We start from the raw sequence: 27,599 nt of genomic DNA on the forward strand, positions 1-27,599 counted from the left end.
CATACGTTTGTACGATTGTGCTGACCCGTAGTAAACTACAGTTCAAGAATTAACTCTGTCCTGGAGCACCTGGGTGGCTCAGTCAGTTGAGTGTCCGACTCTTGATTTTGGCTCAGGTCATGATCTCATGGTTCGTGGGATCAAGCCCCACATTGGGCTTTGCGCTGACATTGCAGAGTCTGCTTGGGATTCGTTTTCTCTCTCTCTCTTGCTCTCCCTCTCAAAATAAATAAATAAAACACTAAAAATATTTAACACTGCCCTTTTTTCCAAAGAAGACATATATGTGGCCAACAGACACATGAAAAGATGCTCAACCTCACTAATAAGGGAAATGCAAATCAGAACCACAATGAGCTATCACCTCATACCTGTTAGAAGGGGTCAAACCAAAGAGACAAGAAAGAACAGGTGTTGGCAAGGATGTGGAGAAGGAGCCCTTGTACACTGTCGCTGGGAATGTAAATTGGTAGGTCACTGTGGAAAACGGTATGGAGGTTCCTCAAAAAAATTAAAAATACAAAGACCATGTGATCCGATAATTACACTATCGAATGTTTATCCAAAGAAAACGAAAACACGAATTTGAAAGATACATGCACCCCTACATCTATGGCGGCATTGTTTACAATAGCCAAGGTATGGAAGTAGCCTCAGTGTCCGTCAGTTAGATGACTAGATATGGAAGATGTGGTGTGCATACACAACAGAGCATTATGCAGCCATAAAAAAGGATGAGATCCTGCCATTTGAGACAACATGGATGGACCTAGAAGGTATTGTGCCCAGTGAAATAAGTCAGACTGAGAAAGGCAAATACCATGTGGTTTCACTCCTAAGTGAAATCTGAAAACAAAAGAAAAAATAAAACCCAAAAAGCAAAATAGCATACGTATAAATATAGAGAAAAATCCTGATGGTGGCCGGAAGGGCAGGGGGATAGGAGGTTGGGCAAAATGAGTTAGGAGGATACAGGTCTCTAGTTATGGAACGAGGAAGTCACGGGTATAAAAAGCACAGCACTAGGAATATAGGCAGTGATATTGTAACCGCGACGTATGGGGACAGAAGGGAGCCACGCCTGTGGTGAGCATAGCGTTGTGTACAAATCTGTTGAATCTCTGTGTTGTACACCTGAAACTGATGTCACATTGAATGACCACTATACGCAACTAAAAAAGAAAAGAAATTCCATTTTCAAAAAGTCAGCATTTGTCTCAAAGTATTGAAATGTACGGTTTATTAACTCATCCCAGCAAGAGTTGGCAGTAAAGGGACCTTATATCATTAGTGTTAACTGTTCAGAGACTTGATTATGGGTTTAGCCATTTGTTCCCAAACACACAAGAAGAGACTCAGTGACAGCTAGGTGCTGGGGAGACTCTGGGGCCAGGCGATAGACAAGGGAGCTCACGTTTCACTAGTGGACAGAGTCCTGCACCTCCCGGGGCTTTGTTTTCTTTCTTGCGTGCTGGCTGCTATTTGAGTGCATCCCCCATCAACGGCGTCAAAACTGAGACACCTCACGTGGACACCTAAGTCACTCAACTGATTTTTGCTACCTCTCTGGGGCTAGTAAAGGAAATGAACATAGAGCCAAAGACTTTTCAACTTATTTTTGACGTTCACTTAAATTTTCAGTGCTGCGTATCCGAATGTTGTGCAGTAGTAGCAATTTCAGGAACGGGGACAGAATAGACTGTCTTTATTTTTAGAGTAGATCATTCTGAAAGTCTGCTGCAAAAGTAGATTCATTTATTATTTCAAAGAACTTCTGGTTTTATTTTTGTGTGTGTTTATTTGAGAGAGAGAGAGAGACAGAGTGTGAGCAGGGGAGGGGCAGAGAGAGAGGGAGACACCGAATCTGAAGCAGGCTCCAGGCTCTGAGCTGTCAGCACAGAGCCCGCCGTGGGGTTTGAACCCACGAACTGTGAGATCTTGACCTGAGCTGAAGTTGGACGCTTAACTGACTGAGCCACCCGAGGTGCCCTTCCAAAAGTATATTTAAAATGGCCCATCTGATCGTTCACTACTGCAATTAAGAGACCCCAATTAATCTCATTTACAGAAACACTTATCTTTTTTTTCTTTACTGTTTATTTTTGAGAGGCAGAGCGTGAGTCGGGGAGGTTTGGAGAGAGAGGGAGACACAGATATGAAGCAGGCTCCAGGCTCCGAGCTGTCAGCACAGAGCCTGACGCGGGGCTCGAACCCACGAACTGTGAGATCATGACCTGAGCCGAAGTCGGATGCTCAACCTGCTGAACTACCCAGGCACCCTAACAACTATCTTTAAGTAGAGAACTTGGATTCTTGGTCAAGTTTCCCTAATATGCTTGTTCATTCACTAAACCTCCTGAGCATTTTTGTGCAGCACAGCTGTGTCCTGGGCACATAGGGCTCCAGGGCCCATGGAGCCCGTCAGAGGAGGCAGACAAGAAGTCTGGATGTGGTCGCTGCTACCGTGTGGATGGAGGGACCTCTGCTCTGCGGGTCTGAAGGTGCAGGAGGAGGGGGAGGATCTGATGGGAGCACGGTTGGGCTGGGGAGTAGGGCAGGGATAATGCGGGGGGCACAGAAAACGGCAGTGCTGTGGTCCAGGGACAAGAACAGGCTGGCACCCGAGACTGGGGAGCAAAAGGACACCATCGTGCCAAGACGGTGAGTGGCGGGTAGAATGGCTCGAGACAAGATTCAGGGAGCGGGCAGGGCCTTGTCGTTCTGGATTGGCGCTCGCCCTGCGCTCCAGTACGATTAAACTTCCCCTGTAGCGTTTCCCGGAGTTATCGAGTATGTCCTGAAGAGCTGACTGGGGAGGGGGTCGGGTGCAGGAGAGGGACCCCGTATAATCATCCCACGCAGTGTAGTCCACATGAGAGTTGAGGTTTTATTTTAAGGGTTGTGGGCAGACATTGAGGGGCGTTAAGAAGGAGACGTTAAGAAGGAGAAGATGAAGTCTTATTTAGGAGGGTGCTGCAGTTGTGGGGACGGGAAATAAGGAGGCCCTGGGCTGGGGTTCGTCGGTGAGTCGGGATGACGTGTCTGGGTTAGAGGTGGTAGCAGTAGGACTTGTCGGTGAGAAAATGGAAAGGGCAAGGAGATACCGGTAAACCCTGCTTATCACTTACTGCCAGCGTTCAGTGAGGGGTAGTTTTAAAAGATTCCGTAAAGCGCAGAACCTGTTGTCAAAGTTTACAGCTCAGTTGTACACCGTTGTGTCCTTAGTTACAGGACGGAAGCTATTTTAGCCGTACGAGTAGCTATGCTCTGAATGTGCTCCCCTTTAAGAAGGTGCCTTGGTTGTTGTGTGTCCACGGGACCGGGAAGGGACTGGTGTTGCCGGCTGATGTGGGTAGCCCACCACGGCAGCGTCCTGGGAACCGGGCAGTGGCCGGTGTCCAGAATTCGGGAAGAAAGCAGCCCGTCGCTCCCGGGATGTGGGAAACCAAGGACGAGGGTGGCGGAGGAGATAGTAGGTTTTTTGAGCCTGGCTGCTTCAGCAAAGTGGGGAACGCGGCATTCTGTTTTTGTGTTGAATGTGGAATAACGGTGCTGAGTACACATCTCAATTACACTCTCCTGGGTCTTGGAAATTCTACAAGTGCCTCACAGATCCATGCGTATGTGTGTCTCGGCTTGCACGCGTTTCTCGTCTCTGCCTTTCTCGACCTCCTCTTCTCCGGCAGATACATTTGTATTCATCCTTCAGGGCCTGTTTCCAGTATCCCTTCCGTTGTAACGTTTTCCCGACTCTGCCAAATAATCACTCCCTCCTCCAGGCTCCCTTATTGTGTTGCATGTGCCTTCAGCGCTGTCTGTCTTTCATTCCGTGGGGAGAAAGAGAACAGACAGGTGGGCTGGGTACTTTCAAAGCCCTCGTCTTTGTCTCTCGGGCCAGAGGCACTAAGTCCGTTACTGAAACCTCGTCCACGGGAGAGTTGAGTTGACTGCTGTCTGTAAGTACCGCCGAAGACGTGGAAGATGAGAGGTCAGGACGCTGGACACACTGCTTCTGGACAGCGTTCCACTTTTTGCGGTAACATTTTACCGAATAGCTGACTATGTACTGGAGATGGGGGAGAGGGGCAGAATAAACTGTCCTGCAGCAGAGGTCACTACAAAAGAGTCTTTAATTTGCCCTGTTTGAGATGCACAGTCAACCCAACAGGCCATTTCTGGTGCCAAGAAGCCTGGGAGAAGAAGGGACCAGATTCTTTCTTCCAGAGGAGCAGCTCCAGTGAGAGACCTTTTGTTACGGCGGGACCAAAGAATTAATCGAGAAGCATTCATTCCCTTGACAACATTTTGGAAGGCACTTTCCGCTCTAAGTTGTTTCGAGAAGTCTGTAACAGTAAATTGTAAATTACAGAGGCGCCAGAAGCAAGAGGGCAGCTCGAAGCTGCTGGAGAGAAGTGCAGCCCAGCCTTTCTTAAAGGGACTGTGTTTTTGTTTTTGTTTTTCCCTACCGCCACCATCTCCTTTTTTAAAAAGAAAAAAACAAAAAAAACAGAAACAAAAAAAACCCCATTTCCTAGCCTTCACTTAATGCTTTGGTTTGAAATGCCTTAAAAGGATGAATACAGAGACAATAGTAAATGCATATCAATTCTTACTTTTCCTTTGAACGTTTTCAGTTCTAGCTCCTCTGCCTTTGAAATGGCATACAGCGTCCTTCTAACTCTGCGCGTTGGGAAAGAGAACGGAAGGTGGGTAGACACTTGGAAGGGAAGGTCCGTTTGTACCCCGTGGCAGAAGAGACCCAGAGGAGCCAGTTCTCAGTCAGCGCTGTGAGAAGCGCCCCCAAATGACAGGGCTGGCGCTGGACGTGACCACGGTGCGTGGGGTCCTCACGGGCACAGAAGGCGCCTCTCTCAAATAGCCTCTGAAAATGCATCCCGGGTAGAAAATCTGAAACTGTCTGACAGGTCGTGGCATGAATGTCTTTGTTTTATGCGCGTTTCCGAAAGGTCAGGGTGTGACCAGGACGAGGGCTCCGACTTGTTTCATTCTAGAGGAATTTTTTGCTTCACAAGTTGCTGCATCATGATCCTGCCTTTGAACTCGTCTTAAAATTTTAACGTGCTTTTTCAAACCTTGTCTTCTAAGAGGTGACTTTTATTGACTGCTTTACTTGTAAAATTACAAGAACCAGATTTAAATTTTAAGAATCTTTTTTTTTTTACATGCACACACACAAAAATCATGGAAAATCACATGAGAATTACTTATGTCACCCTGAATTCTGGTTGTGAACAGGGTAGTTAATTGTTGTCGTAAGCCAAGTGGGCCTATCACTTAGGATTCATCTTTCCCTGGAAGTCATTTTATAGCCCTCCTGTCTTACAGCTCAGTATAACGCCCGCCCGTAATCATCCTTGTAAACGGCCAGCTGTTACTACATCATATTGCTGTATGATGCAATTTGCTTCATCATTCCCCTTTGACATTTTAATTCCCAGTTCTTTTTTCTTCTGAATAGTGACTCTACAAACAAATTAGAAAAAAAAAAAAAAAAAGCTTTGGTGTTCTTTCTTCTTTGTACTTTTTGTAGGTGCATATAAACCCACTTTGGGGGCTGTGACCCCAGGATATCTGTTTCTGAAGATAGAAACCACCCAGGAAGATTGGATTATCACGTAAAGGCCCTGGCGTATCTGATGGGTTTTTTTCCCCTTCAGGTCCATCACGATGGCCTTGTCACTTTCGCAAGAGTTTTCTCAAAGTTACTGCTATTTTGCATATCTGTTAGACTGGAGTTTCAACTGTTGTGTGCTTACTCCTGTCAAAAAATATTTAGGGGCGCCTGGGTGGCTCCGTTGGTTAAGCATCCGACTCTCAGTTTTGGCTCAGGTCATTATCTTGCGGTTTCGTGAGTTCGAGCCCCACGCTGGGCTCTGCAGAGCCTGCTTGTGATTCTCTCTCTCCCTTCCTCTCCCTCTTTCCTTCCCTCTCCCTCTTTCCCTCCCTCTCCCTCTCCCTTTTTACCCCTCCCCCACTCACACTATCTCTGTTTCTCTCAAAATAAATAGATAAACTTAGCAAAAAACAATTTTTTAAAAAATATTTAGAGCAGGGGTTGGTAAAGGTTTTCTGTAAAGAATCAGAAACTTTATAGGGGGCGCCTGGGTGGCTCAGTCAGCTGAGCGGCTGACTTTGGCTCCGGTCATGATCTCACGGTTTGTGAGTTTGAGTCCTGCATCGGACACCCTGCTGTCAGCACAGAGCCCACTTCGGATCCTCTGTCTCCCTCTCTCTCTGCCCCTTGCCTACTCATGCTCTCTCAAAAATAAAGTAAAAAATTTTTTAAAAAAGAGGTATTTCAGGCTTTTCGGGCCACCTCTGTTACGTATTCTTCTTTGTTTTTGTTTTAACAAACTTTGAAAAATATAAAAACCACTTGTAACTCAAAGGGCGTACAGAAACAGGCTGTAGGTTGTAGTTTTTGTTGACCATTGATCGTAGAGTATTAAATTTTTTAGACTTTGGACACGGAAACCCTAACTCTGATGATCATCTCTAAAGCTGTTTAGATCAGGTAATGATGATTTGCAAGCCAGCCTCACACCGAGCAGAGATGCACAGTCCAGGCTGATTCTCCCTGGCCCGCTGTCCCATCTTCTCTTTCTTCCAGGAGATCGTTGTGTTGCATAGCTCTTCCTTCTGCAGTTCGTATTTTTTCCCTTCTCTTCTGGCTCCTTTGCCCCAGCACAGAGACGTGCTCGCGTCACCGCCACTACTCACACACAGGAGACGTGCAGATGTCCTGTGGATGCGTCTCTGCATCCTCTGCTACAACCGCCTGGTCCTTCAAACAAGAGTCTCTCTTTATCTTGTCCGTGGTCTCCTCTCCTCTTTTTCCTTCCCTCTGTTCCTATCTTACCACTCCATAAAACTGTTCTTTTAAAATTGCTAAGGGGTACCTGGGTGGCTCAGTTGGTTAAGCGTCCAACTTCCTTTCAGGTCATGATCTCACGGGTCATGGGTTCAAGCCCCACCTTGGGCTCTGTCCTAACAGCTCAGAGCCTGGGGCCTGCTTCAGATTCTGTGTCTCCTTCTCTTTGTCCCTCCCCCACTCGTTTTTTCTCTCTCTCTCTCTCTCAAAAATAAATAAACGTAAACAAATTAAAACAACTAAAATTGCTAAAATAGAATTGCCAAATCTAGCGAAAACCTGGAAGTGTTTATCTGACTTGACCTGTCTGCTGTATGTATCACTCGTGGCCATTCTCTGGACACCTGGTCTCTCCAGGCTTCTGTGATGCCTCGTGTCCCTTTTCACCTGCAGTCGGCTTTGCTGGCTCCCCTCCCCGTCTGCCCCTATATGTGATAAGGTGATGCGGCCCAGGTTTCTGTCCGCCCGTCTGCCCTCTCACGACATCATCTACTCCAGAGACGTCGCCTGCTCCTTGGCCTCTCTCCTGAGCACCAGGCCTCGACGGCCTGCTGCAGGGTCACCCTGCCCCCCAACCCTGGCAGGCTAGCTCCCCTCCCCCAGGTGGGTGGTCTTCCCTTCACTGGGAGAAACCGCGGGTCTTTGGGGATGAACCTCCCTCTCCCTCTGCACCTAGTGATGCCATGGCCCATCATTTTGACCTCTCAGATCTCTGCAGCCTGCCTCGCCTTCACCATCACTGCTGCTCATGTTCCAGCTGTTACTAATTCCGAATGGTGACAGAACTGGTCTGTCTGCCTCTGTGCTCGGTCCCCATCAATCTTCCACACTGCTGCTACCACAGTGATGCTTCTAGAATGTAATTAATTACATAATACTTAAAACCAATGTCTTCTGAGATGTGGTTGATTCAGGTACTGGAGCAGGAAAAATACTCCGTGAGCCTAGAGTATTTGTGCCAGAAAATAAGGAGGTGCTCTAAAGACCATAGAGCCAACGTGAAAGAACTCTGAGTGGCCAAAGCTGTGGCATTTTGAGCAAGGAAATGAATACCAGTAACACTGGAATAAAAGCCACAGAATAGAAGAAACATCCATGTATGTAGGCATGAGTGAATGAATGAGTGGATAAGTAAATAAATGGAGAGAGGAAATAGCTCTTACAGAAGAATTTACATTAATAAATGTGGGCAGAATAAGAGAATTGAAAATCATGGAGCACTTGGGTGGCTCAGTCGGTTAAGCGTCTGACTTCTGCTCAGGTCATCATCTCACGGCTTGAGCCCCACATCACGCTCTGTGCGGACAGCTCAGAGCCTGGAGCCTGCTTTGGATTCTGTCTCCCGTTCTCTCTCTGCCCCTCCCCCCCCCCGCTCATTCTCTCTCTCTCAAAAGTAAATAAACATTAAAAATGTAAAAAAAAAATAGAAAATCATCATTTGAACACCATGCTAATAATTGTTACAGGCAAGATCCACCGGTAGATACTAAAATTGGTGGGCAAGAGTTTGAGGAGAAAAGGATATTCGTATGTTCTCAATTATCCCTCTATTAGTTGGAATAATAACAAAGGGATAAATAGAGACTTTAACTTGAAACCCAGTAGACACCATCTTAGGCGAGTGGCCAAGGTTAATATCATACAGATTGACATCCTTATATGATGCACAGAAGGACATCACATCACATCTGAGGGGTTCCTGTGCAAAACACATAGCCTCAATCTAATCATAAGAAATTAAACCCAAGTCGAGGGACATTGTACAAAATAATTAACAAGTAGTCACCAAAGGGCCTTGAAAGATGGACTGGTACAGTTTGGAGACACAATCATAAACTGACGTTTGGAACCCTAGATTGCACCCAGAGAAAGGACATTACAGGGAAAACTGGTGAAATCCGAATAGAGTTCATAGTTTATGTAACAGTATTGTACCAATCTTTAGTTCTTAGTGTTGATAATTGTAATAAGATTATTGAAACTATTAATATTAACAGAAGCTAGATGAAGGGTATACAGGAACTCTATGATTAACTTTTATGTAAGTCTAAAATTTTTTTTTAATGTTTATTTATTTCTGAGACAGAGAGAGACAGAGCATGAGTGGGGGAGGGACCGAGCGAGAGGGAGACACAGAATCAGAAGTAGGCTCCAGTCTCTGAGCTGTCAGCACAGAGCCCAATGCGGGGCTCGAACTCACAAACTGGGAGATCATGACCTGAGCCGAAGTCGGTCACTCAACCAACTGAGCCCCCCAGGCACCCCAAGTCTAAAATTATTTTAAAATAAAAAGATTTGGGGCCCCTGGGTGGCTCAGTTGGTTGAGCATCCAACTCTTGGTTTCGGCTCAGGTCATGATCCCAGGCTCGTGAAATCAAGTCCCACGTCGGGCTCCTCACTGAGCGTGGAGCCTGCTTGGGATTCTCTCTCTCTCTGCCCCTCCCCACCGTCAAAATAAACAAACATTAAAAATATACATCTAGGGGCACCTGGGTGGCGCAGTCGGTTAAGCGTCTGACTTCAGCCAGGTCACGATCTCGCGGTCCGTGAGTTCGAGCCCCGCGTCGGGCTCTGGGCTGATGGCTCAGAGCCTGGAGCCTGTTTCCGATTCTGTGTCTCCCTCTCTCTCTGTCCCTCCCCCGTTCATGCTCTGTCTCTCTCTGTCCCAAAAATAAATGTTGAAAAAAAAATATATACATCTAAAAGTGCTTTTAATAAAAATTAATAAAAGGTTTACAAAAACCTGACAACTCACATGCAGGTCCATTTCCCTCGAGGTGAAGTCCACACTGTGTGTGTGTGTGTGTGTGTGTGTGTGTGTGTGTGTGTGTGTGTATGTACAGGTCCTCCAGGAGCTGGCTTGCTCCACCCATGCTGTGTTTCTCTTGCTCCGGCCTTGTTGAACTACTTGCACCTGTCGTTCCTTGAATGTACAATGCATATGTCATCGCATCTCACGGCCCCCCTTCTCAGTGTAAAACACCCAGCTGAGGCCCAGTGCAGGTGACACCTCCGTGAAGCCTTTTCTGACCCCTCTCCCCAGAGAGTTGACTTTTTGCCTCCCTTGTACTTAGCACGGCGCCTGCTCCACGGTATTTACAATGTAGTATTACAGCGTCCCCTTGGTCTCCTCCTGCGTCACTCCTGTGACAGTTCCTCAGTCTTCCCTCAGCTTTCTTGGCCTTGGCGCTTTGGGTGGGTGCTCTTCAGTTATTTGGTAGACTGTCCCTCCCCTTAGGTTTGTTTGATTTCTTTTCTTTTTTTTTTTTTTTTTTAAATTTTTTTTTCAACGTTTATTTATTTTTGGGACAGAGAGAGACAGAGCATGAATGGGGGAGGGGCAGAGAGAGAGGGAGACACAGAATCGGAAACAGGCTCCAGGCTCTGAGCCATCAGCCCAGAGCCTGACGCGGGGCTCGAACTCACGGACCGCGAGATCGTGACCTGGCTGAAGTCGGACGCTTAACCAACTGCGCCACCCAGGCGCCCCGGGTTTGTTTGATTTCTTACAGTTAGATTCAGGGCATTGCATTTGTGACAGGAGTACCACAGGAGTGATGTGGCGTCCTTCTCCGTGCACCCAGTGAGGGCCCCCTAACGTTGGTTTGTCCTAACATTGCTAATGTTGGTTTGATCACGTGGTTAAAGATGGCGTCCCCTGGTTTAATCCACTGTTTCTGTGTAATTAATAAGTTAGTTAGGGGGCGATACTTTGAGATCATGGAAGTATCCCATGCCTCACCAACTTTCACTCGCTCACTTTCGTGTCCACTTGTGCCTTGTAACTTAGTCACTCCTTCTGTTATTTATTAGTTAGACTCCTGACTTCCTGGCTTACGCAGCTGTGTAGAGAATAGCCCCACATCCTAAGGTGGGGTCAACCTGGGGAAGAACAGCCGTCCAGCAGGCTGGAAAGAGATTTATTGGGGGGTATAATGCTAGAGGCTTCACACTCCTAGAAATAAATAACCGTAACGTTTCACTTTACTGACTGAAGCCCGTGGTTAGAGGTAATGGTTTGTGAGTTCCTCGAGATTGGGGCTCACCCCTAGCTGAGGTCTGATTTCTGAATCCATACCTTATAGCAAAGTCGCTGGCCTCGCACTACAGTTTTTACTGGGTTGGTCACACTTCGTGTCTCTCCCGCCAAGGGTCGTCGTGCCTGTGCAGGTGTAAGTGATGTCACTCGTAGCTGTGCTTGTGCACAGTCCCTGTGATGGCCCCACCCGACCCTGGCACCTAAGCGCACACACCGTCCTGCTGCTGAAGGTGGTTCCCGCTTTGTGTGTTCTCGTTTCCAAAAGCATTATCTTCCTTCAGATTCGTTTTTCCTTTGTTCAGATCACATGACTCAAAGGTATACACTTTCTGTGCTCGTATCTCTTCCAGATATTGATGTAATTGGTTCCTCAGAGCAGATCTAAATAGGAACACTGTATTTCATCTGCAGAGCGGATGATTCGCTCTCAGACAGAAAACAGAAGACGTGTTTGTGACCCCTTGTGTGCAGCGAGGGAGGGGCAGGGAGGTGGTCAGGGATGGAGAGCACTGTGGCCAGGACCTCTCCGGACTCGTTCCTGCATCTTCTGTAGTGAAGTGGTTCTGTTCCGGCTTCCGTACTATAGGCCTGGTTGGTAGGGTGACGCCTGAACAGCAAACCCTTCGTTTTCCAGAAACCTTTCCCAATCTTTGCATTTTTCCGTGCAGCGCACCAGGGGTGGTGAGCAGAGTGAGGTGAGGGAGCGTCCAGTTAGTTGGGTCCATTCGCAGGCCACAGACCTCCCGTATGGCCACCTCCCTCCAGCATACATGGGCTGGAGCACAGAGGCAGGTGGTGGCACTGTGGGCATTCGGGTCGCTCTGCTGTAGTGGAATACGGGCTTCTGGAATTGCCGACTACAGCACACGTCTGTAGGATGCTCCCCTCAGTGTGGCCGAGCCAGCGGGATGCTGTGCGGAAAAGCTCACAACTATTCGGCCAGTCAGTAATGCTGTGTCTACACGGGCTGCCCCTGCGCTGCTGTTACTTTAAGCTCATACATACTTGTCAGGTGCCCGTTCAGAACCAGCCACTTCGTGAGGTAAGGGGGTAGAGCGGTCAACAAGACAGAGTCACTGATGCGGTTTATGAGACGATGATAAAGTCTCTGCAGAAAAATAAAGCAGGGAAGGGAGGAGTGGTGTTATTTTCGACAGTGTGATACCTGGGCTACTCTTTGGAGCAGAGACCTGAAGTGAGTGAGGTATGAAACCATGTGACTGGGGAGTCGGGGGGCGGAGGGAACATTCCAGACAGCAGGGAATGTGTCACAGTCAGCTGAGGAACTCTTTAAATGTACAGTCTTGGACCTGACTCAGTTGGTCTGGGATGGGACCCAGGGATCTGTTTTTCTATAAGAGCTTGCCAGAAGATTCTGGGAAGCCAGGTTCAGGAGCTCCTCTTAAAACCCATTCAAATTATGAGTCATTGCAGGATCTGTGTGAGGAGGGAGGTGTTGGGTGGTAAGCAAGTGAACACTGTAATCCGTCTAGGTAAAAAGAGCTGGAGGCGAAGAGAAGGGAGTGGAGGGAGATTCATGGAAATAGTGAAGGGGAAGGAACAGTTCAGAGACTCCAACAGCATGCGCCCCACTGCTGTCCCGCTATCCTAAGGGAGGAGTGCGGCCCGGCCCCGTTCTCCTCCCTTTCCCACCTCCCACTTGTGATCTGTGCCCTAGCCGTGCAGGGTTAGGCTGGGGGCGCTTCCCGGCCAGGTCCTGTGGCATCGCGCCCGCCCCTGCTTCGCCTGCCCGCTGCTCCCTGACTTAGGCCCTGTGGGAAGAGCGCTGAGTGACTGGTGACTGGCTCGTTAGCCTGCACCGGTGCCGGTGCCGTGGGAGGGCGCTCACCTCGAGGCCCGGGGCACCTGCTTCCTCTCCCACCCTTGGGGGGGCCTGGGGGCTTCGTTGGGCCGCCCACCGGGACCCTTGCTCCTGTCTCAGGTACCCACGTAAATGCTTTTCTTTCATGGAGACGGTGTTCTTGGGTGGCAGGGCGCTGAGAAAAACGGGTTCCTGCTTTCCCACCCGTAGGAAAGCAGGCCATAAAAGGCCTTGTCATGAGAGGATGCCATCTGTTGATGGAAATCTGACCTGCAAATTAGTACTTCATTAAGTTGAATGGGGACTAAAACAATACATTTTTAAAATTTTTTTTTTTTTTTAACGTTTATTTATTTTTGGGACAGAGAGAGACAGAGCATGAACGGGGGAGGGGCAGAGAGAGAGGGAGACACAGAATCGGAAACAGGCTCCAGGCTCTGAGCCATCAGCCCAGAGCCCGACGCAGGGCCCGAACTCACGCACCGCAAGATCGTGACCTGGCTGAAGTCGGACGCCCAACCGACTGCGCCACCCAGGCGCCCCTAAAACAATACATTTTTAAAACAGACTTGATTTTTTTTTAGAGCAGTAAGGTTCACAGCCAAATTGAAAGGAAGGTACAGATGTGTCCCATGTACCCCCGTTTCCCCCTGCGTGCACAACCTCTCCTATGGTCAGTGCCCCCACCAGAGTGGTACGTCTGTTACAGTTGATGGGTCTGTCCTGACCTATCGCTGTCACCCAGAGCCATGGCTTGTGTTAGTGGTCACTTTGGGTGGTGTACATTTTGGGGGTTCAGGCAGATGTATGATGACGGCGATCCATCATTATTGCCTCATACGGAAGAGTTTCACTGCCCTAAACATCCATTTTGGATGTGGTTTTTAGGAGCTCATGAAGATCAAAAAGGAGGGGGGAGCATATATAAAACAGGTTCCCCCCAGGAACGTAAATTCTTAGTTGGGCATAGAAGTGGGGAGCCTAAGCCCCTCTGCACGTATCTCAAAGAGCCTGATACCGGTAGTGGCCCAATTTGTGGTGACATGAATCACTTAAAACTCTGTGAGTAATGCCCGTGAATCACCCCAGAATTTCTGTAAATCTTGACTTAAACATTACGTTCTCTTGCATTCTATTTGAGTACATTTCCTTGCTTTTAGACTTATTCTCTGTCCCTGTTACATCAGATCCCATTCAGTGATGTCTAAAGTGGTTCTTGGAAGAAGGAGGACCAGGCCCGGTTACCTGGGCATTTAGACACCTTGAACTTTCTCAGCACTTGGCAGCCAGTGAGAATAGAATTATTACAGCAGCTTCCTAGCTAGTAGCCAACAACTTTTTTTCTTACAAAATCACTCTTCAGTGTTGCCAAGAAAAAAACAAAAAAAAACACAAAAATTGATTTTGTTTCACACCTGTTCAACTTCAATAGGATGGAAAATAAATGTTCACCCAGAGGAAAAATAAACTTGCACGGCACAACCCACAGAAGGCATGTCATAAATCGTACCTCACCGGTTGGCTTGTGGGACTCCACAGCACGCCTCCAGAGCTGAGTCTCTGCGCTAACTTGATGGCCTGTTTCAGCAGCTTTGTCCAGAAACGTATGGGGGCTGGAGAGCTCCCAGATCACCTTATCTAACCTCTTCTTTCTACAAATGAGAAAACAGGGGCAGAGAGGGGAAATGTCTTGCCCTAGAAACAAAACTGGGGAAGAATGTGACGAGCGTGGATATTTATATCTGAACACCTGAGGCCCAATTTTATACTACTCTCAATTATTTCTACTTTTTTCAGAGTGTGATGAAATTCTCCAAAGTGATATGTTAAGGCTACCGCATTTTCCAGGAGAGAGTTTATAAATCGACATCACATCACAATAAAACCCAAGGGTATTGTGACTTCCAGTAAATTTACATCTGACCCCATAGCTTCCTAGAGCACAGATGAAGGACAGAGAAAAGAACAGTTGATTTGCCACCTTTTTTTTTTTTTTTTTTGATGGGCTTTCAGAGCAAAACTCAGTTATTAACGCATTGGGTTAGTTTTTTTTGTTTTTTTTTTAAGTCATTAACACATTGAGTTCCGTTCACTGACTTCTCAGTTGTCTGTGGCAGAAGAGAGAGAAGTGGTGTGTACAAGACAAGAAAATTCTAGATAAAAAAGGGAAAGCTATGGAGAAAATGTGTTGGTCTGGAGAGTGAGAAGGGTAGTTAATTGGTGGGTCTTGTATAAATTAAGGTATTTACTGAAGGAAATAGATGTCAGACAGAATGGAACAAAAACTAACAGGATTAAGAGACTTAGTTGGGGAGTCAGAAAAAAATGAAGACAAAAAAGGGGGAGAGGGGCCCCTGGGTGGCTCAGTCAGTTAAGCGTCTGACTCTTGGTTTCGGTTCCTGTCGTGATCTCACAGTCTCGTGGGTTTGAGCCCCCATCCGGCTCCACACTGACAGCAAAGCCTGCTTGGGACTCTCTCTCTCCCTCTCTCTGTCTCTGCCCCTCCTCCACCTACACTGTCTCTGTCTCTCTCAAAATGAATAAATAAATTTTTTAAAAAGGGAGAATGAGACACGTTTGAGGCTACTAAGTCGGAAAGGGATGGCAGCTCTCCGAGAAATGAGAGAAGAACAGAATGGTGGTAGACTCTGAAGCAAGACTGTTTCAAAATAGATTTGAGTGACTCTTACCAGCTAGGACTGGAAGGGACTCAAGAGCAGCTTTCACTGTGTTCTTGAGGGGCGGGCGGCCACCCAGCCTACTAGGCATCACCTGCACACCGGTGATGGGCTGTGAACGGTTACCCGCCATAATGCAGGTGCACGCATGGAGGCCAAGAATTTAGAAACTTGTCACAATTTGACAGAGTAATTGTATGTCTTTTGAATCTGATGATAAGATCATTGGAGCCTGCATTTTATTATGTGTCTTTTATTTCATTTTTTTTAATAATTCATTTTTTCGTTGAGGTATAAGTGACATTATGTTAGCTTCTGGTGTACAACATAATGATTTGATACTTGTATACATTGTAAAATGATAGCCACAGTAAGTCTAGTTAACAGCTGTCACCTTACATAATTCCAATTTTTTTTTCTTGTGATGAGAATTTTTAAGGTGGTCTCTCTTAGCAACTTTCAAATATGCAGTACAATGAACTGTAGTCGCCATGTGGTACATCATATCCCCATTATATTTCTTTTTCATGTTTGTTTATTTAATGTTTACTTTTAAGAGAGAGAGAGAGAACACAAACAGGGAAAGGGCAGAGGGAGACAGGATCTGAGGTAGGCTCTGAGCTGTCAGCACACAGCCCGATGCGGGGCTCAAACTCACGAACCGCGAGATCATGACTTGAGCCGAAGTTGGACCCTTAACCGATTGAGCCACCCCGGTGCCCCTCCTCATTATATACATATTTCACAAGATATTCATCTGGGATGTACCAAACCCACCATGGGGAATTTGAGAAGCATCAGTTGGCCACTCAGAGGGGTCTGGAGACCAGCAGCATCCGCTCCGCCTGAGACCTTGTTACAAATGCAGAAACTCAGGCCCCGCACAGACCTTCTGAATCAAGACCCCTGGATGGCTCTTACGAACGCTGAAGTTTGAGGAGCCCCGTGCTTCAGTCCTTTCAGTGTCGGACGGGTGAAATAATTAGAAGTTCTTTCTCATGCTGCTTCTGGTTCCGCTGCACCGTACCTGACATCACGCAGGAAGGAGATCTCCTGTGATAGCACTTGAAAAACCGCTATCAATTCAAACATGTATTTTACAAATAATTGTTGAAGGTCTATTCTTTGCAAACCGCTGAGCTACGTTGTAGAGTTATGGTGATAAAGAGGACTCTGGCCTCAAGGAACTTCCAGTTAAATAGGTAGGAAATGAGGTATGTACTTAAATATTGCAATAAAAACAGAACTTGATGAACCCATAAGATAAAGTGCTTAGGAAATTTATAGCAGGAGAAATTATTTTTACCTGCATGGAGGTGAGGGCAGAGGTGCAGCCTGTGGAGGATGGAGTGACCGAGAAGCACTTTTTGTAGAACTGGCATTTAAACCAATCTTTACGAGACGGGTAGGAACTGAATGTGCACAGACAGTACCAGGAGAGATCAGAAGCAGGGTAGGGAGACGTGGGGCAGGTGTAGGGATGGGAACTTAAACCATTATAAAGCTTTGTGATTTAGCCTTCAGATGTTTAGAGACTTCGATAGTACAGTGATTCGTTTTTCGTGGGCTTTGAAAGGATCTGCTTTTAGAGAGGTCTGAAATAGTGCTCATATCTACAGGACTCTTTCTTAGCCATTTCTCACTTCCACCTGCTGAGAGAAAACTGTACTTGTTAAAAGGGATCCTTCATTGTGAAAACACATGACACTATAGTCAACTTTTTTTTTATGTTTATTTTTTGAGAGAGAGAGAGAGAGAGCGTGAGCAGGGGAGGGGAAGAGAAAGAGGGGGGCAGAGGATCCAATGTGGGCTCCGCACTAACAGCAGTGTGCCTGATGTGGAGCTTGAACTCATGAACCGCAAGATCTTGACCTGAGCCAAAGTGGGACGCTCAACCGACTGACCCACCCAGGCACCCACCACCACCACCACCACCACCCCCCCCTCCCCGCCCCCGGCCCTTTTTTTTCTTAAAGTATAGTTAACATTTTTTTTTTTTAATGTTTATTTACTTGTGAGAGAGAGACAGAGCGCAAACGGGGGAGGGCTAGAGAGAGAGGGAGACACAGAATCTGAAGCAGGCCCCTGGCTGTGAGCTTGCTGTCAGCACAGGGCCTGACGCGGGGCTCAAACTCACGGACCGCAAGATCATGACCTGAGCCGAAGTTGGCCGCGCAACCGACTGAGCCACCCAGGCGCCTCTTATTTTTTATTTTTTAATGTTTTTTTCTTTTTTCTTTTTGAGAAAGAGAGGGAGACAGGATCAGAAGCAGGCTCCAAGCTGACAGCAACAAGCCCGATGCGGGGCTCAAACTCATTTACTGTGATCATGACTTGAGCCAAAGTCAGACGCTTAACCGACTGAGCCTCCGAGGTGCCCCTGAAATACCTTTTGAGTAAAACAATTTATTTCAATAGGAACTGTAGGGGCAACAGCAGACCTGAAATACAGGAAGGAAACAAGGGTGTCTACGTATCTTCTTCGCATTCTGTCCCATCAGTTTCATCTTCTCGGGGTCTTCAGGGGCTCCCAAGGCTTCCCGAGGCTTCCCGCTGGCACCAGGATGGACTGGCTTCCTTCTGCTTGTATACAGCTGTTGCCCTAAGACCATTCTGCACCATTCCCTGCATTCACTGCACTTCTTCCCAGAGTTGGGCCATGTCTTTCCATGACTGAAATCTTCCTTTTTCTTGATGTACTCACTTGTTTGTTGGGGCACGTTTTCCAGCAGCACACTGAGAAGGCCGCATGGGAGATCGTTTGTTTTGAGACCACGTACAGCTGAAAATATCTGCCCTATCCTGACATTTGGCTGGTTATAAAAATGTAGGTTGGAAATAATTTTCCTTCAGAATTTTGAAGTCATGTGCTCTTGGGGTAGACCTATGTCCTTATCTTTGGGCCTTTGCTTTCAGGGCTGATCAAATCCTCCAGGTATTTTTGTCTGGAGAATATAGGTCTGGTTTTCAACATTTTAAGAGCAGAATTGAGGGGGAAAAGGTTGATGGTCGCAGCATTCAGTATGTAAACAACTCTTTGCTCTCTCTGTTTCTGGTGCAGTATATACCCACCCTCAAACGTGCCTGATATTCCCCCCTGTCCAGACCTAGCCTCCGTCTTACACCCTTCAGGGTGTAAATCACTTATCTTCCGCTGGCGCTGGGGAGGGCCTCACGGGGAGTCGCATAGGTACGTGGAGGCAGGACCTGGCAACTCGACTCCTTATCACTACCGTCACCCTGCGTGTGTTTTCTGCTCATGACTCACCCTCCTTTCACAGCTGCCCCTTACGACCAGTTCCCAGCCTCCAGGGGTGGGATTGGGATCTTAAGTCAAATTTAGGTTCACTGCTAAGTTACAAACATCTTTTAGACGTCAAGTAAGGTCCCAGCTCTTAAACAAGACCTAAAAAGCATTCACTGTGAAAAAATTCTTCACATTCTTCATCACCTTTAACAAAAGTGCGAAGCCTGCCGAAGGATTAGTATCAAGAATATAATACAGAACTCCCCCACCTCAATACAAAGACAATGAGCCCAATTTAAAAAAATGAACAAGAGACTTGAACGTAGCGTGTGTTTTGCAGAAGAGGAAACGCACGTGGCCACAAACAAGAGGAGATATTCAGCACCTGTGTGGCGAGGGTGCTGCGGCTGCAACCCCCAGGAGAGCGGTTCCGTGGGTACAGGAATAACAACGAAGCAAAGGAAGATCGAACCCAGGGTTTAGGGTGGATAGTCACTGCAGAGGGGTGAATGGGGAGAAGGAATGTGTGGGCAGGAGCAGGTGGAAGTCAAGGTCCCAGCTTTTGTTTTGGGTGGTAGGCTCGTGGGGTCCTTGTTACATTATTGAAAATAATTAGGTAATTAAATACATGAAAAAAATAAGCCTAATGGGGTGGGTCTCCCGAGGTGAAGTAGACAGAGATCCTTGCTCAGGTGGATCTCAGTTCTGTGGTTGTCTGTTTTGGTTTTTAAGAAGTCGTTCTGAACCCTGGAACAAGTGTTTTGTAGTTGAAAGTTATAAAAATATCTGTATATTAACCTAAAGTTAAGAAGCTACATTTCCCAGCTGGGGTTCATATGTTGATAAATAATCTACTTTATAGAGTTTTACTGCATAAATATTTACAGCTATGTCTGTTCTTTCATAGAAATTTTACATTTTTTTCCCTTTCTTAGGACAAAGTTAAACTATAACCCTCCAAAAGATGATGGATCAACCTATAAGATTGAACTTGAAGGGATATCGGTAATGGTTATGAGAGAGATCCTGGATTACATCTTCAGTGGGCAGGTATGATGAGACACACAGGGAGAAAGACTAAGGAGAAGCCTCTCAAGGTCAGGGTCTCCTTCATCATTCTGTGACGGAGCAGCCCCACCCTCTTCATCTGTCATTGTCCGTGTGACGCGCCTCTCCTGCTGGGAATGGCACCCAACTCTGTTCTTGCCGGGCTCTGTTCTTAAGAGAAGACTGGGTAGAATCTTCACCCCGTACCGGTTTTTGTATTCATCATTCCGACCTCCACCTTCCATCGCGAGAGAGGAAGAAACTGGGTGCTCCTTCCACGGCTGTCTTTTTTTGTTTGTTTGTTTTTAAATCTTAATTCCCATCTTACTCTGTACCCATAGCCTGGAAATGGGAGCTTTGTTGGGCGGTGGGAGTTTATTTTTTAGAAATAAAGAGTTTGAGATTTACTCTAATGGCAGGCAACTGTATTCATGATTCCTGGCTCCTGTTGCCTCGGTAGGACCAATATCCCTGCTGTACCCCGTTCTTGCCCGTGTCCCTTTGCTCTCTGTGCCCACTTATATTTCTGGGGGATTTAATGAAGCCCAGCGAAGAAAGTGAGTGATTAGACTTCTTTCTTTTTCTTCGCCATCGTCGAGCCCCTAATCCCTGATTACGTGGTTTGAAGTGTAGCACGAGGGCTCCTAAGAAGGACCGCAGGTGTGCACCAGGGCTGGCTTATGACAGGAGGAACGTAGCATATCTTACATTTAGTTATGTGAGAATGCATTTTATCTTGACTCTTTTTGAGAGCTTCTCTCCTACTCTCTCCCTTATTCCTTCCTCATCTTGTTTTACCTTTCTCGTTTGTAAGAGCCATCTATCTCCTCCATGTTTTCTAAGCGTTCTGGACGCACTGCTTACCTTCTCTGAATATACTCATTTGGTCAGCCTCGGTGATTGTCATTCCCTTTGAAGGTTTTGAGTTAATTTCATGATGTCCTCCCCTTTTCTTTTCTCTGAACACTCTTCTCTTTCCTCTGAGCGCTAGGTGGGGGGGGGGGGGGGGTTGTGGGCATGTAAGGTTTTGTGTGTGATTGTTAAAAATAAATGAATTTAGATTAATTTTGGGATGGTCCTTAAAATACCAAAGCGTCACAAAATTGGGAGCATCACAAAACCAGGCTGAGGACCAGCCTCTCATCTCACTTTTAAAATCAGCTCAGCAGCAGCTATAATAAGTTATAAGCCAATAAGAGCATATTCCTTTTCAGGCTTGGATTTGAATCTTGAAACCTTATTTATAGATTGACTTCTGTGTTTTTTGTTCCCAATTTAAATTAATTATGGTTTAAAACCATAGTTGCAGCATAAGTTGTAACAAACTCTTGGTTTGACATTCTAGTCTTAATTGAGATGGAATTTAGTGGTGTTTTCACATGCCTGTATCTGACTGGTGTACCGCTAGCCACTGTTTTGTGGCTGAATTGAATACCTCAAGTACAAGGGAAACGTTTCCTTACTTGTGACCTACTCGACACACTTCTTTCCACACTTGTATTGCTCGCTTTCTAAGGTGATAGGCAGTCATACATTCTTTTTCTGCATCTGTGGTACAGAATGTGTAAAATGTTCCCTGTGGTCCTGTAACCTGGAATCCCTCCCTGTCACTTCCGAGGGTGGGAGAAGCATCCATTCTTTGGGAGAGGAGAATCTGGACTGTTGTGATGGTGGCAGTCTTGTAGAGACTTGTTTCTTTATGTCGCCTCCATGTTGCGTGCAGAAACTGTCAAGTGGGTGGAGGAAGAAGAATCAGAAGATTAAGGAAAAGCGAAATTCATAACGATAAACCAGAAATACTACCTTAGGGATTTCTGCCAGAGAGTACCTTTGAGACCAGAGTGCACGTGTTGCACCGAGTGCGATGTTTGGCATTGGGAATGAGGTTCTCGGGCAGCGTGGCCCTCCCCTCGCCAAGGGGCTAGAGTGGCGTGTCTGACGTGCCATCTGGCAAAAGACGGAATGTGATACATCTGGAGGTAAGATGTGCCACAGTTTCGGGGCTGGCATTTAAAGAAACCTCCTTCAGTTGACCACAGAATGTGGACCTGTCCACTCCCAGCACATAGGCCTGGAAGTGAGCAGGGTGGACGGTCCGCCTGCGGAGGGTTCATGGTGGTTCATGTCGGTAAAGCAAGGGAAGCCCTGGGAAAAGTCAGCCGGCCACGTGCTGCTCATGTTTTGTGAGGGTTCACCGGGTGCCCTCAAACTCCTCTTGACGAAGAAGCCCTAGGCTGGACCGTGTGACGTTGCCAATATTCATTCGATCATCTTTGACCTACAAAAGTGGAGCTTTCGTGTGGTTCAGCCTAATAGGTTAGCGGTTTGGGTTTTCAATCTGTACATTCAAATGTAAAATATTGATGATACTCTTGCAGATCCGGCTGAGCGAAGACACAATCCAAGATGTTGTGCAGGCAGCGGACCTGCTCCTGCTGACGGATCTGAAAACTCTGTGCTGTGAGTTTTTAGAAGGCTGCATTGCCGCAGAGAACTGCATCGGTATCCGCGACTTTGCACTTCATTACTGCCTGCACCACGTCCATTACCTGGCCACGGAGTACCTGGAGACTCATTTCCGAGACGTCAGCAGCACAGAAGAGTTCCTAGAACTCAGTCCGCAGAAGCTTAAAGAAGTGATTTCTCTGGAGAAGTTAAATGTTGGCAATGAAAGATACGTGTTTGAAGCAGTGATCCGATGGATAGCACACGATACAGAGCTAAGAAAGGTACCTGTGGGGTATAACATGGTCTAATTTGCCTTCTTACTTACCTATGTCATTCATTTGTTTATTTAATCCACAGAATAGATGTGTTGTCTTTCCTCTTCAGCCTGACGGACTTACAAAGTTGTGATCTAAAAGATGTCTGTGGGGGGCTCCTGGGTGGCTCAGTCGGTTAAGCGTTGGACTTTGGTTCAGGTCATGATTGAACGGTTTGTGAGTTTGAGCCCCACATCGGGCTCTCCACTCTCATTGTAGAGCCCACTTCAGATCCTCTGTCTTCCTCTCCCTCCATCTTCCCCTCCCCTGCTCACTCTTGCTCTCTCTCTCAAAAATAAGTAAAACATTTAAAAAAATGAAAGGTGTCTGTGGTACATCTTTGCATAGGATCATTGGAGCCATTGTTTTTTCAGACCACACTACAAAAGCTCACATAACTCCTAATATAGCAATGAAACCTTTAGTACTTGTAAGGAATGTGATCTCTCTTGTACAGTGTTTTTAATGGGAAAATGCATTTCAGGCTTAGGCTGGAGATTATAGAAATTCAGCGTCCCCACTCTTTTGTTCAGCATCCTTCCGTCCACCATTACTGGGCTAACCCGTGCGGGACTCTGACAGAGGCCATGGAGTGAGAGGGGGCACACAGGCTCTGGCAGACGGGTGAGGGGAGGGGGCTCTCCCTGGGTGATGGACACCATTCAGCAGAAGGCAGGAGAGCTCTCTGCTGTCTTCATGGTGATGCAGTTCTAGATGGGATGAGTCTGGGAGCGACAGCTGCAGAGGAAGGGTCTCAGAGAGTATCAGGCTTTAGATCCACACTGTTTCTACACTGGGGGCCGGAGGAAATCACAGAGCTTTGAGTCCAATATTTATAGACTCCAGCATCGATTACTGTATGCAAAAAAAGAACTATGTCAGGTTTTAAAGTAGTTTTCAGAATGTATCATTGCATTGTTAATTGTTCTCCGTAACTGTTGACTGAGGTTCTAGTGAAAATTCTGTAGGGCCGTTGGGGCACCTGGGTGGCTCAGTCAGTGGAGCGTCTGAATCTTGATTTTGGCTCAGGTCATGATCTCACGGTTTGTGGGTTCAAGCCCCACATCAGGCTCTGCTCTGACAGCACGGAGCCTGCTTGGAATTCTCTCTCTCTCCTTCTCTCTCTGCCCTTCCCCACTCACGTTCTCTCCCTCTCTTTCTCTCTCTCTCAAAATAAATTAAAAAAAAACCTTTTAATTCTGTAGGCCCATTTAGAAATGACGGACTACTATATTATAGATAGAAACTCTTACATGGTATGATACAGAAATACACGCTGCCGTATGGTTGTGGTCTCAGTGCGGTAGTTAGCGCTCTCTTTTCCATGTTAGGCAGGTGGATGAGGAAAGGAGATAGGAGCGTTCTCAGTTCGCTGCTGCTCGTGGAGACCACTGTCACTAGCTGCCCCTTCCTTTCTTCTTCAAGTGATGAGGTTGCCAGGGAAACGAGGCATTTCTTCCTCCTTTGGTTCAAAGACTTACAGACTTCATATCTTAAAGGCTGTTATGTATGACTCAGGATACAGAAGAGTATACTCTAAAACGACTGTTGCCAAATCAAGAAAAACTCTTCGTTAAGGAGTTTCGCCTCGTGTGTAGAATGCTGCCGTCAGTTCAAGTTTAATGATCCATCGTGAAAAGTATATAATTCATACTATACATGTTAGATATTTTTTAACAATAATAATTGAAGAAATACAGAGTACTCAGGATTCTTCTGAACTTTTGCTTTTCTATATTTTTCTTGTAATACTTTTTTATTTATTTTTTTATTTTACCATTTATTTATTTTTGAGAGACAGAGCGTGAGTGGGGGAGGAGCAGAGAGAGAGGGAGACACAGAATCTGGAACAGGCTTCAGGCTCTGAGCTGTCAGCACAGAGCCCGATGTGGGGCTCAAACTCATGGACTGCGAGATCACGCCTGAGCTGAAGTCAGACGCTCAACTGACTGAGCCACCCAGGCGTCCCGATCTTGTAATATTAATGTTCCTCCATTTTCATTGCCCGTTGCACCATATCGAATCAAGCTATTACTGTGTGTAACGTTTCTGTAAATGTGATTGAACTCCCAGCACATCCAGCCGTGTGAAATAAGGCCACTCCAGCCGAGCTCCAAGGTTTCCCATTGGTAAGGTGACCCTTCAGGGTGTAAAGAAAGCCGCTTAAAACTTCTCAGTGCTGTATCAGATATAAATCTGAACTGATTATTTTTCAAGTTAAACTTGTATTATTTATTAAGGCCGTGGGAAGTAGAAAGGAAAGGGGCCGGTAAAGCATATTCACGAGGCGCCCGCACTTGTGACTTGCCCGCCGATGAGCTGTTAATCATTTCAGGTCTCCGTGAGCCAGAAGAGGGATGTTCTAAACACTGTGTCCTACATCCTTCATTGTTTTTCTCCCCATTCTTTCTACCCTGTCGTGCAGGTCCACATGAAGGACGTGATGTCAGCGCTCTGGGTTTCAGGGTTAGACTCCAGCTACTTACGGGAACAGATGCTGAACGAACCGTTGGTGCGAGAAATCGTCAAGGAGTGCAGCAACATACCGCTGAGTCAGCCGCAGCAGGGGGAGGCCATGCTGGCGAACTTCAAGCCGCGGGGTTACTCCGAGTGCATTGTGACTGTGGGTGGAGAAGAGAGAGTGTGAGTATTGGACGTGAATCGCTTCAACAGTCGTGTAAGGGGAGAGCTATTTCCACGCGAGCAGGGATTCATAGTGTTGTTTTGGTATCTAAGCATCATAGCAATAGAGTTTTAAAAATGTTTTAAGCGTTCTCTAGAGCAATGAAACTAGTCATAGTTATTGTAAGCAGAACTATATAAAGCACTTTAACTGCTAATCAATTATTTATTTCCTTAGTTCCCGGAAACCAACAGCAGCGATGCGATGTATGTGCCCTCTTTATGACCCTAATAGGCAGCTTTGGATTGAACTGGCCCCTTTAAGCATGCCAAGAATTAACCACGGAGTTCTCTCAGCAGGTACCATTCTGTGGTCAATTTTACTTAAACACAAGATCAAGTAATATGTAATTTCAGGGTTGTACAGAATGACGCAAAACCTTGTAGAGATTTAATTTGAATTTTAAGAGATAATTGTATTATCTCTATGGTGACATCTTCTGTCTAGCTCTAGCCTTCGAGAGTCTGTAAGGAGGAGAGTGTCTTGTGTCAGTCTTTATTGCTCCTGAATCTCTCATACCGAGCTATTTTTGAGAATTTTAGTAGAGGAGCATTTTACCTGATGATGTAACTGATGGAAAAGCAGGACTCAGTGACTCTTCCCATCAGTTACCTGTGTGGCCACACCCTGAACACAGAATTCCTTTGAGCCACGCCAGCCCCATTTTTGAAATTCATGCCATTCAGAATTATAGTAACTGTATCAAAAGTAAAGCTGTTATGTGAAAGCCGGCATTTTGTGTGAGACTTCAGAAAATATTACTTTCCTTCAAAGGCTTCAAATTACATTACAATAGAAAGTATCTTTCACTGACCTTTGCAAGTTTGAAAACAGCTCCACATCATTCAAAGCCCTCCCTCGAGGTGATGGGAAAGGTTGTACTTGCTGCCTTCTGACCGTTGGCTGCTTTTCTCTGCACCTGGGCCTGCCCGCTTGGGTTCATCCGCAGGTGCCATTTCACTAAATTCTAATTACTGTCAATCGTCTTCCTGGAACCCCTCTTCTTATATAGTCTCTGCTTGCCCGCTACCATTGCTTTCAAGATTTTGAAAGCTGTACCAGATTATAGAGCTGGCTAAAGCTAAACCAGAGGACAGAAGTGGAATCATTTTGTGGGTTCCAAGATTATTGAAGTTAATTGTTAGGAATAAGCAGCGGGAGGCAGTGGTGTAGCCAACAGGATGTGGGTCTGATTTCCCTATTCTGTCTTCTCAGAATTAGCTTCCTCACATTTTCTTCCCATAGTATGTACATATATTCATGATTTTCACACACGCACACCCACCACTGTGGTTCCAGTGTCATGGATTTTCCAAGATTTCCTGGAGGGGTTGGTGCTTCAGAAACATTGAACAGTGAGGATGGGGTTGTGTCCAGCTGTAGTGAGTGTGGCTGTGAGGTGACCGAGTGGTTCCTATTCCTGCCCACGCCCCCTCTTTTTTGCTTTAACTGATGGGTTTTTTTTTTTTTTTTTGTCATTCACTTTTTTCCCTCTCTTCCAGGTTAGAAGTTATAGTCTTTGTCTATATTCCTTTGAAAGTCATCATAGATACCATAGCCTGTATTCTTTTTTTTTTTTTTTTTAATTTTTTTTTTTTTCAACGTTTATTTATTTTTGGGACAGAGAGAGACAGAGCATGAACGGGGGAGGGGCAGAGAGAGAGGGAGACACAGAATCGGAAACAGGCTCCAGGCTCTGAGCCATCAGCCCAGAGCCTGACGCGGGGCTCGAACTCACGGAGCGCGAGATCGTGACCTGGCTGAAGTCGGACGCTTAACCGACTGCGCCACCCAGGCGCCCCGTATAGCCTGTATTCTTAAGTTATCAAAGCCTAAGTGCATTTCTGCTGTTTTTCATGTTCCACAGTCTTGCAGTATTAAAATAGGACTTTATGAGTAAATATTTACATATAAACATGTTTTATTCATCTATGTTTTATATATGTATCTATGGAGTGTCTTTTACCGGCCTATCCACCACTTTCTTTGTTTTTCTTTCTTCTTCTTCAGACCTTCCATCTAGGATTATTTTCCTTCTCCCTGAAGTTCATCCTTTTGAATTTCCCTTAATGTGGGTCTACGGGTAGCAAACGCTTGGATTTGTTTGTCTAAAAATGTCATTATTTTGACTTCATTCCTAATGGATACTTGTGCTGGGTATAGAATTTCAGGGCATCTTAACTCTGTGGCTTGGCCTTTCCTCAAATGTGGAAAATTCTTATTCATGTTCATGTCTTTAAATATCGCCTCTCTTCCATTGTCCTCTGTCCTCCTGCTTTTTGGAAGTCAGATTAAACATGGCTACTCCTTTTTGCTCTGTCCTCAGCCTCCTGCCATCGTTTTGTTTTGTTTTCCATGTTTTTGTCTTTCCATGTGTTGCCCTCTTTGTGATTTCTTTTGATGTACCCTCCATTTAATGAGTTCTCTCT

General features: G+C 46.2%; 1 protein-coding gene across 1 annotated transcript in view; it reads left to right on the forward strand.

Moving 5' to 3' along the window:
• Nucleotides 1-27,599, forward strand: part of GAN (gigaxonin) — a 52,066-nt gene that overhangs the window by 9,411 nt on the left and 15,056 nt on the right. The window contains exons 2-5 of the mRNA XM_047078820.1: nucleotides 19,614-19,728; nucleotides 22,104-22,454; nucleotides 24,913-25,130; nucleotides 25,348-25,469. Of these exons, the coding sequence (XP_046934776.1) occupies nucleotides 19,614-19,728; nucleotides 22,104-22,454; nucleotides 24,913-25,130; nucleotides 25,348-25,469 (806 nt within the window). The remainder of the gene's footprint in view (nucleotides 1-19,613; nucleotides 19,729-22,103; nucleotides 22,455-24,912; nucleotides 25,131-25,347; nucleotides 25,470-27,599) is intronic.

This window comes from Lynx rufus, unplaced genomic scaffold (assembly GCF_022079265.1).
Source record: "Lynx rufus isolate CCGP_SWC_20201006 ecotype Redwood Valley unplaced genomic scaffold, mLynRuf1.p SCAF_16, whole genome shotgun sequence".
Lineage (NCBI taxonomy): Eukaryota > Metazoa > Chordata > Mammalia > Carnivora > Felidae > Lynx > Lynx rufus.